The 10,868-nt window shown below is 41.8% G+C and overlaps 1 protein-coding gene across 1 annotated transcript; it reads right to left on the reverse strand.

Moving 5' to 3' along the window:
• Positions 1 to 2,869: 2,869 nt before the first annotated feature.
• Positions 2,870 to 10,164, reverse strand: LOC130070456 (gastrula zinc finger protein XlCGF8.2DB-like). Its single transcript, XM_056234858.1, has 2 exons — positions 10,094 to 10,164; positions 2,870 to 3,945 (listed from the first exon to the last, which is right to left on the reverse strand). The coding sequence occupies exon 2, from the start codon at positions 3,938 to 3,940 to the stop codon at positions 2,936 to 2,938; it is 1,005 nt and encodes a 334-aa protein (XP_056090833.1). The 5' UTR covers positions 3,941 to 3,945; positions 10,094 to 10,164; the 3' UTR covers positions 2,870 to 2,935.
• Between the last annotated feature and the right edge of the window lie 704 nt (positions 10,165 to 10,868).

The raw sequence follows: 10,868 nt of genomic DNA on the forward strand, positions 1-10,868 counted from the left end.
AACCCCAGACCAGTTACAAGGCCACTCTAGACAGGACAAGGGCACACAATGAAGTGAACTTTAACCAACTAAAGTGTCTGAAAAGTCTGAGGGTTGCACCTGACAGGGCCTGTGACATTGCATGGGCCATATTACACAACATTGCACCATCAGAAAAAATATAAAACATTTCATTAATGTTTAATAAAAGACAAGACAGTTCTTTGAGTTTTATTTTAATTGTTCTTTGTAAAAGAAAAGCCAGTGATAGTAATCTTTTGCCTGCAATAAGAGATATTATGCAAAGTAAGCAATAGTACTCTGTGTGAAATAATATATTAGAACTTACTCTGAAGTTCCTATGAAGCAACTCATCTCTAATGCCAGTTTCTTTTTGTTCTTTAAGTTGTCAAGTATTTTCAAAATACTCTGTTTTCTAGGGGTATGGGTAAACCTGTCAACACATGGCTTATGCATCAAAAATGAAAAGGAAAAGTACAACACTGCCCACCTCTGTATCACTGCTTTGTGCAGACTCTTCTGTAGATGTGGACTCCTGCAACTCATATTGCATTCAGAAATAATAGGTAAAGTGTAAATTAAGAAAAGTTATTTATGCACTTAAAGATACCTGAGAGGGTTTCTTCACTGTCCTGTGCATTGGGGAAAAAAATGGGCATTACAAAGTGTTGTACTTTCTTCCCTTTTGATGTAACGTTAGAAAAAGTCCAATTACTTCACATGCTTCAGCCACCACTTGCTTGGGAACAGGTAAAAGTGTTGATGTATTGTTTAAAACTGCACAAACTGCACATGTTTACTTGTTCCCATGTTCTAGTAGTGGGTGGTGACTGACATTACAATGAACAAAGTTTTTAATTATTTAGAAATTATTAAAATTTTAAAATATATACTGTAATTAGTGATAAAAACATCTAACATGGTCACTACAAACTTAATTTGTCTGCTATTTTTGCCAGCCCTCTCTCCTGGCTTTTGCACACTTTGAGGTGTTCCCTGGCGTTTTAATTAAGTTTTCAAATTCAGAATATCCTTCTAGCAATAACTCTTGCTCTGCTGCGGTGAAAAACTGAGCGCGCTCTTTGGCCACGGTGAGCAGCCAATAGCAGCGTTGCTGATCAATGTTTCTACTATCGATACATATCCCCTTTTAACGAGTTCGTTTGCCCATAAAATCTTTAAGATATTAGGTTAAACTTATTTGGCTTGCTGTCCGCTGGAGAGGGGCTCGATGAAGCAGCTTCAACTCGAGCTCTGATATACCCCCCAGTGGCTAAATGTAGGACCTGTTAATTAAAGGGCAAGGTACCTAAGATGAAGGTGGAGTTTGGGGAGGTGGAGGGATACTGGAACAGCTGATACTAGGGAGAGGTAAGCGGCTGCTTATATACTCTGTTTGTTGATTGAAAGATTGGATGGGCTCGCTCCTCCCTAACTTACGTTTAGGCTCTTCATTTAAACCAGCGCATTAACGCACAATTATCTCAGATAACCCAATCCAGCGATACTAATCATAACCGGCAGGTGTGTTCGAAGAACCTAATTAGCCGGATCACAGACTGATCTCATGAAATGGCGTATGTATGACACGCCAATTCGTATTTCCATTTTTGGCGTGCTATCAACACGCATAATCGCTTTTCAGCGTGTTTATCAACGCCGTTGACTTAACGTTATATTACTGTATATATAAATATATGACCTACCCCAACCCCGTCCCTAAACCTACCCGTCACTGGGGTTAATACCATTTATGAGTCTTCCCCTACCATCCTAGGGAAAAAAATATCGCTCCCCAGATGTAGATATACATTTTGCTTCGTTTCGCTCGGACATTTAACGGCGTACACATACACGCGGAGTCACTCGGACATTTAACGGCGTGTACAAACACGCGGAGTCACTCGGACATTTAACGGCGTAGACATACACGCAAAAGATGACGGTTCGTTTCGGCGTGGACATACACGCGGATAGCTCAAAATGCGTATAGATAACACGCCACTTGACTTGAAAGTGGCGTGTATGTTTACGCAAAGTCATGATGTCATGTTGCGGATCATGATGAGCACGATGATATTATCTTGGATGTCTCGTTTGATCTCGGATGTTTTAAGCAACGTACGAAGAACGGGCCCCAGATCTCAAGAGGCGCCCTAGAGACTGCGGTCTTTAGCCTCCCATGCGGATGGGCCCGTTTCCATAGATGTATTGTTCATCTCTGTGTGACAAGTATTCGCTGAGTTTTGTTTAGTTTTTGTGAAGCGCTACAGAAAAAAGTTCACAGAGACAGTTCACAGTTTGTTTTCTTTATTTTACAAAAGCACAATGTTATGTTTTGACTGTAAGTGGAATCTAAAATAATAAAAGAAGACCCTTTTTATCTGAAAGACCATAAATGCAACATGACATCATGACTTTTGCGTAAACATACACGCCACTTTCAAGTCAAGTGGCGTGTTATCTATACGCATTTTGAGCTATCCGCGTGTATGTCCATGCCAAAACGAACCATCATCTTTTGCGTGTATGTCTACGCCGTTAAATGTCCGAGTGACTCCGCGTGTATGTGTACGCCGTTAAATGTCCGAGCGAAACGAAGCAAAACGTAGATCTACATCTGGGGAGCGATATTTCTTTTCCTAGGATGGTAGGGGAAGACTCATAAATGGTATTAACCCCAGTGACGGGTAGGTTTAGGGACGGGGTTGGGGTAGGTCATATATTTATATATACAGTTAAGTACGTTAAGTCAACGGCGTTGATAAACACGCTGAAAAGCGATTTTGCGTGTTGATAGCACGCCAAAAATGGAAATACGAATTGGCGTGTCATATATACGCCATTTCATGAGATCAGTCTGATAAATGTTAGAGTCTTGTAGATAGATTTCTTTACTACGTGAAAAACAACAACAGCAGAATGCTCTGCCGTGTTAGTCAACCACAGAGGGTTCAGGTGTCCTTTTTGGTGTCCGTTTAGAAAAATGTTCCACACTTCTTGAGTGAATTCTCAAGTGGCAATTAAGGGATATTTTATATTTGAAACTCTTTCCACACTGATCACATGTGAAGGGCCTCTCTCCATTGTGAATTCTAGAGTGGACTTTAAGGTTTCCTTTATCACTGAAGCTCTTTCCACACAATATGCAGGTAAAAGGCTTCTCTCCAGTGTGAATTCTCATGTGGCCGTCAAGATGTTCTTTTTGAGTGAAACTCTTTCCACACTGTTGGCAGGTGAACGCCTTCTCTCCAGTGTGAATTCTCATGTGTTTTTTAAGGTTTCCTTTATCAGTGAAGCTCTTTCCACACAATTTGCAGGTATAAGGCTTCTCTCCAGTGTGAATATTCATGTGGCCTTTAAGGTGATATCTATCATTGAAGCTCTTTCCACACAATTTGCAGGAAAAAGGCTTCTCTCCAGTGTGAATTCTCATGTGTTTTTTAAGGTATCCTTTTTCAGCAAAGCTCTTTCCACACTGTTGGCAGGGAAAAGGCTTCTCTCCAGTGTGAATATTCATGTGGGTTTTAAGGTGTCCTTTTTCAGCAAAGTTCTTTCCACACTGTTTGCAGGTAAAAGGCTTCTCTCCAGTGTGAATTCTCATGTGGCCTTTAAGGTGATATCTATCATTGAAGCTCTTTCCACACTGTTGGCAGGGAAAAGGCTTCTCTCCAGTGTGAATGTTTACATGCCTGTTAAGGCCGTTTTTTTTGGTGAAACTCTTTCCACACTGATTACATCTGTATCGATTTGCTCCAGTATGAATTTTCACGTGGAATTTAAGGTGTCGTTTTTCAGTGAAACTCGTTTTTTGTGAGGAAATCTTTTTAGTCTGTGAGCAACTAAAAGAGTTTTCTCCATTTGTGAAATCATGATGTTTCCCATACTGATCTTTCTCTTCCATTTCATTTAGTTCTTGACTCTCCACTTTCAGTGCCATCAGATCTAAAATAGACAAATACAAGTTAACCCCAGTTTAATGGCACAACAACAACATACATCAATACAAATTTAAGGCATTAAAAACAAACACATGTATGCTAGATCCTATACCCACTAAGCTACTGAAAGAGGTGGTTCAGAAAATGCTCTCAATACTTGTAACCCTTTTCTTACTATAGGACACGTTCCAAACTCTTTTTTTTTCATCATGTTTGAATTCTGTGTGTTCAGGAAACTGCCAAATGTATTATGGAAGTGATTTGGAATGCGAGTAATGCACTGGTAAAACATTTAAGTCACTGTTTGCATCATTGCAAACATGTGCTTTTAAGACTATGACAGTGAGTTCCAGAAGGCGAAAGAAGGGTGGACCAAACTGTGTGTGCCACCTTTGCTGTCAACAGCCAATCACAGCACTGGAAGTGAAAAGCACCAAATTGCAATCCTCCTCATCGGACGGGGATAAATGTACCCTTTCAAAAGACATTCCCCGAGTCTCCGGTCCATCCATTACGATGATAACAGACTAGGATATGATGGTGAAGAAATTTTCCCACCAGTTTATCGCCGTGTGTCAACACCAGTAACACCGGTATCAACGGTGCATTCATAACAGTGCAGATCAGAGTAAGCATTTTCAATTAATTCCTGAGCTTCCATAGGAATTAACTAAAAATCCTCACTCTGCTCCACGCCAGTGGACACACACCGTTATGAATGCCCGTGAGGCCATGCGCAGTGTACTTTCGAATTAGCGCCAATTCTGGGCCGACAATTGCTTGAAGGGTGGGTTCATTATTATTCTTAATGAAAAGCACAAACGACAAGAAAAACACAACTAATCCTCTATAGATTCCATTATCGGGTGACCCAGGATACCCAGACAAAACAAGATACAACTCAGTTGTTAGTTCCAAAGAGCCGCCGGGAAATGCTTTTTCAGACGGCTCACTAATCCGATGGCTGGGCATTTAGGGCAAGCAGCTACACTGAATCGCCTAATGACCCGATTTTTCTGGCCAGGCATTCACGAGAATGTGCGCAGGTGGTGCGCGTCTTGTCGTGAATGTCAGTTGGTGAATCCACCGGCCAACCGAAAAGCACCTTTGTGCCCCCTTCCATTAATAGAGGTCCCCTTTGAGAGGATTGCCATGGACCTCATCGGGCCGTTAGAACGATCCGCACGGGGGCATCGCTTTGCATTAGTTCTGGTGGATTATGCAACGCGATACCCCGAAGCAGTGCCGCTTCGCAACATTTCTGCTAAAAGTTTCAATTAATCTCCCGGGTGGGAATCCCGAAAGAGATTCTCACCGATCAGGGCACGGCGTTTATGTCACGCACAATTCGCGAACTATACGAATTATTGGGTATTAAATCGATTCGTACCAGCGTCTATCACCCACAAACAGACGGCTTGGTAGAACGATTTAATCGCACGTTGAAGTCCATGATTCGTAAGTTCGTACAGGAAGACGCCAAAAATTGGGATAAGTGGTTAGAACCCCTCTTGTTCGCTGTACGCGAGGTCCCCCAAGCCTCCACGGGGTTTTCCCCTTTCGAGCTGCTCTTTGGTTGCCAGCCCCGCTGGATGTACTTAGGGAAGCTTGGGAGGACGGACCTTCGAATAGCAAAAACGAAATTCAATACGTCCTGGACCTGAGAACAAAACTCCACACGTTGGGGCGGCTCTCTATAGAGAATTTGTTACAGGCCCAGGACAAACAAAGTCGGCTGTACAACAGGGGGGCTAAACTACGTAAATTTGCACCGGGAGATAAAGTGCTTGTATTGCTTCCCACATCCAGCTCTAAATTACTCGCCAAGTGGCAAGGACCGTTTGTGGTCACACGGCGAATCGGGGATCTCAACTATGAGGTCCTTCGATCAGATAGGGACGGAACACATCAGATTTACCACCTCAACCTGATAAAAAAGTGGAATGAGGCGGAGTCAGCGATGCTGGCGACGGTAGTGAGTGGGGAGGAGGATCTCGGGCCAGAGGCGAATTCAAAGTCTCAATCCTCCGCTCTGGCCATTTGCGGAGACCACCTCTCACCATCCCAGATCGCTGACATTCGAAACTTACAGACAGAGTTTGCTGATGTGTTCTCGCCCCTCCCTGGTCGAACAAACCTCATACAGCACCATGTTGAGACCGAACCGGGTGTGGTAGTACGCAGCCGGCCATATAGATTGCCTGAGCATAAAAAGAAAGTAGTTCAGGCTGAATTAGAGGCTATGCTGGATATGGGAGTAATATTAGAATCCAACAGTGACTGGGCGAGCCCGATAGTTTTAGTGCCTAAAACTGACGGCTCAGTCGGTTCTGTGTGGATTATCGTAAGGTGAATGCTGTATCGAAGTTTGATGCATATCCAATGCCACAGGTGGACGAATTGCTTGATCGGCTCGGTACGGCTCGATTTTACTCGACACTGGATTTAACAAAGGGTTATTGGCAGATCCCCTTGTCTCCAATGACTAAAGAAAAAAACGCTTTCACGACACCGTTTGGATTACACCAATTTGTCACCCTTCCTTTCGGCTTGTTCGGGGCACCTGCCACCTTTTAGCGCCTGATGGATAGAATCCTCCGGCCGCATGCTGCATATGCCGCGGCATACTTGGATGATATTATCATCTATAGTAATGACTGGCAGCGGCATATGCAGCACTTGCGAGCTATCCTCAGGACGCTGCGAGGGGCGGGGCTCACGGCCAACCCAAAGAAGTGTGCGATTGGGCCCGTGGAAGTCAGGTATCTGGGCTTTCACTTGGGACATGGGCAGGTGCGTCCCCAAATTGATAAGACGGCAGCAGTTGCGACCTGTCCAAGACCTAAGACCAAAAAGGAGGTTAGACAGTTCCTGGGGGCTAGCAGGATATTATAGAAGGTTTGAACCTAATTATTTGGACCTTGCTAGCCCGCTGACTGATCTAACTAAAAAGGAAGCACCAGATACCGTCCAGTGGACGGAGCAGTGTCAGCAGGCTTTCACCCAGATAAATGCTGCCCTGTGTGGCGGGCCGCTATTAAAGGCTCCTAACTTTTCTCTCCCTTTTTCCCTACAGACTGACGCGTCACAGCTCCCCGGCCTGAGACGGGCGGTGGGGGGTATGTGGCGGGGGGGGGCGTGGTTCAGCGAAGTCTGTAGCGGGAGAGCGAGGGCGGAGCCGAGCGGTGAGTAAGTGGGTCAAGTTCAAATGACAAACACCTGTTTGTGATTTCAGTAATTGGCGTGAGGAAACCGCATATAAGCGGGCTGCGCTGATAACGAGGGAGAGAGAGAGACTGGAAGCTCGTGCACGCTGACGATCGGGACGAAAGGTTTATGAAGCTGTGAACAGTGGAAAGAGTGCTGCCTCGTCGGTAACCTGAGAAGCTGTAGTCAGCGGGAAGAGTATTGCCTTACATGTGAAATTGAGTGTTTTGTTTTGAGTTAATTCTGAGAGCGCAAGAAAGCGCTGTAAAAGAGCATCATTAATAAAGTGCACAAGCTCCACTACTTGCCGACCCCGAGTCTCCTTCCATCCCCCACACACGAACTCTGAGCTACATCACATCCATATTAAAATATCAAATCCAAAATATTGCCAAATAGGCCCTTTTAGAATTAGCTTTGAAACCAAATCTTTCACCAACGTCTTGTCAGTCAGCTCCTTGCTCTTGTAATAAATGAAATCTGACTACTGCTGCTGGTCTATGCTCCGACTCCCGTTCAGCTTATACTGCATTGAGCAGACACATTCAGCTTTTAATTAACAGATAGTCAAGTCAAGTCACGTTGATTTAAATAGCGCTTTATACAACACATATAGCTTTAAAGCAGCTTTACTAGGGCTGGGTATCGTAACAAAATGTTCGGTACCGATACCGATACCTTGACTTCGATACCGGTTCCTGAACGATACTTTTTTCGATACCAATTTTATGTAACCAGGTTTAACAATATAACATTACCTAATTTTTTTTTCAGTTTGTTGACTTTTTTACACTCATATTTTGAGTATGTAAAAAAGCACCAATGCTAAAGTTTTCTATGTTTCCTAATCATTTAACAACATGTATTCTTTACTTCAATGAGCTCATTGTTTCTGCTTTAACTTAATGCATTAATTAACGATGAAACTGAATGAAAATTAATTGAAATGCATTACACTGTCACCTCTGATAACAGATCACTCTAAATTGTAATTTAGACATGCATTTTCTGTAAAGCTGCTTTGAAACGATATGTATTGTGAAAAATGCTATACAAATAAATGTGAATTAAATTAAATATAGGCTACTGGGGGGCGGGATATATGCCTGCACGTGAAGCTTGCAGCAAAGCACTGGCAAAAGTAGCCTAATGATTATGGATGTGGAAACAATAGCAAGGAGATATTTTAATTGTTTATTAATGAACAAGTGTTTACTAATGGTGTGTTCACACCGAACGTGAATTTAATTATTTGTGCGAGTAGATTACATACATAGTCAATGCAAAGACTCGAATAGACGCATCATTCGCTCCGGGCGTCGCGAATGACGCGAATTGGGCGACGCGTTTGCCGCGAACGTCTTCCGCGCAAGTTGAAAAATTTGAACTCGAGCTAAAGATTCAAGCGTCGAACTAGACGCGATAGACGCGTATTTGACGCTCTATTCGCGTTCAATGTGAACACCATTACTCTCAAGTGTATTTTATGCGCTTCAGTGCCTAGATTAACCGTGTTGCCGGTCTTGGCAGCAATGATCTTGTCGAAAATATTGCATCGCGTGCATCTGGCATCGAGTCTGGCACATGACATAGGTACACTTTGGATCATTTCCACATATTTTCTATCTATCTATCTGGGTTGGGACGCACGCTTACACACACACACACACACACACACACTGCAGCCTCACGTGCGACGAGCCGCGTCTCTGGGCAGCCGCGTAATCTAGTGTTTTTCCGCCACAGCCAATCATGCTGCATGCTTATTGTTTCACTGACGTTGACGAGATTAACCACTTAGGTACCGAAATGTGGTACCGAAAAACAAGACATGTTTCGATACTCGGTAGTATCGAGGCAATTCGGTCGGTACCTAAAAAGTACCGAACTCGGTACCCAGCCCTAAGCTTTACAGTGATGAACGAGAAAATTATTCAATGATGCAAACATAAATTCTTCTGTAAAGCAGCTCTAAAAAGAAAATAGTGTCATTATTCAGCTGACGTCAGTTCAGTGTCATTGGAGTTCTGTTAAAGGTGCAGTGTGTAACTTTTTTGAGTATCTATTAACAGAAATGCAATATGACATCCATAACTATGTGTTCAGTGGTGTATAAAGAACTTACTTAATAAACGTAATGTTTTTATTGCCTTAGAATGAGGCATTTATATCTACATAGGCGCGGGAATCCCCTTCTATGAAGGTCGCCATATTGTGACGTCATGTTTCTACTGTAGCCGAGAGCGAGTTGTCCTATAACAGACGAACAGTTATTCAACCGAACGTCTGGCTGCAATCTAAAAAAAAAAAAGGTTCGACTATCAGTCGACTACGGCTAAATCTAACGAATCAGATTCGACTATGAAAATCCTTAGTCGAAAACAGCCCTAGTTTTAATGTTATTCAAAATAATAGTTTTTAGGCTACTTCTGTTTTATTTTGCCTTATTTAATGAAATGGAATTTCATGGAAGTCGGCTCTTCTCAGGTTGGAGGGTTCTATAATTGTGCATTTCATTTACTTAATATTTTCTTTTTTTCTATTTTATGTTCTTGTTACGCTGAGAAAAGGGAATGTGCTAATACTCCGAGAGCATTTACATATTTCACACTTTTATGTATATTCCCAATAAATATATCTTTACATAAAAATAAGTAGATATTGGGTTTAATGTTACTCAAAATAATTGTTTTAAAGCAATTTAATTTAATGCGTGACGTCGCAATAACAAATGTTCAACATGGAAGTCGGATCTTCTCAGGTTGAAGTAGCATTAGTATTTATCTGGTCATGTGATCTCAACATGTCTGTCCACATGAGGCGACCCGCTCTGTGTCAAATAAAACCACTTTAATTAGGACACTCTTCAAAAATATCACTCATTTCTGTAGAGCTGGACATTTTTATAAGGATCAAATGACTTCAGCTTTGAGAATGAAACCAACCTGTGTGTTCCTCCGTTTCTTCTTGTTTCACACTGAAGGTTTCTTCAATCTTGAAGTCTTCACTCTCCTCTTTAATACACTTCATGTTTATAATGGATCTCAGTTGCTTCATCAGGAGTTTTTCTGTGTTTGGACACTCTGTCCTGTTTAATATGAGAAAAATTAACAGAAAGAAAAATAAATGCAAACTAAATCTCTGAGAGCGTCTCAATCAGATCTAGTTCAGTAGTTCAGTTCACTGGTAAGAGAGTCAGTCAGAGAGAGTTAATGGACTTAAATCACCTGATCAGACAAAATTTACACCGTTGGTTTATATTTAGACAATATAATTTTTACTATATTTATTTATTTGTAGATTACATTTAAAAGATTACAATATTTGCAGCTGGTTAGTAAAAGTTGTCATTACTTGTTTGTGTTGATCCGTGTTTGAGGTGATTCGATCGAGTCGACACAGTGAATCATTCTGTGTAGCGATTGATTGATTCAGTTGACTCTTGAGTTTCAAAAGCTCCGTTTCTCACATCACTACTTGCAAGTAGCGGGATTCATGTTTATGCTAAACTAATTCACGATATAGGGAGCGAAAAAAAACGCACCTTTTCTGCTACTCATGTATGGATTTGCTTAACTCGCACAAAAAACGTTCAATAATGTTAGATAACTCATTATAATGTTACATTCAATATTAATTAACTCATTTTACATAACCTGTAAAAGATATTAAAAGATATTAAATTGATTCAACGGTTTGCATTAATTTAAACACTTTAAA

The sequence above is a fragment of the Rhinichthys klamathensis genome, unplaced genomic scaffold, assembly GCF_029890125.1.
Source record: "Rhinichthys klamathensis goyatoka isolate OS25496 unplaced genomic scaffold, OSU_Roscu_1.1 h1tg000018l_1, whole genome shotgun sequence".
Taxonomy (NCBI): domain Eukaryota; kingdom Metazoa; phylum Chordata; class Actinopteri; order Cypriniformes; family Leuciscidae; genus Rhinichthys; species Rhinichthys klamathensis.

Coding starts and splice junctions, on each gene's coding strand:
- LOC130070456 (XM_056234858.1), bottom strand. CDS start 3,940: ATGGCACTGAAAGTGGAGAGTCAAGAACTAAATGAAATGGAAGAGAAA.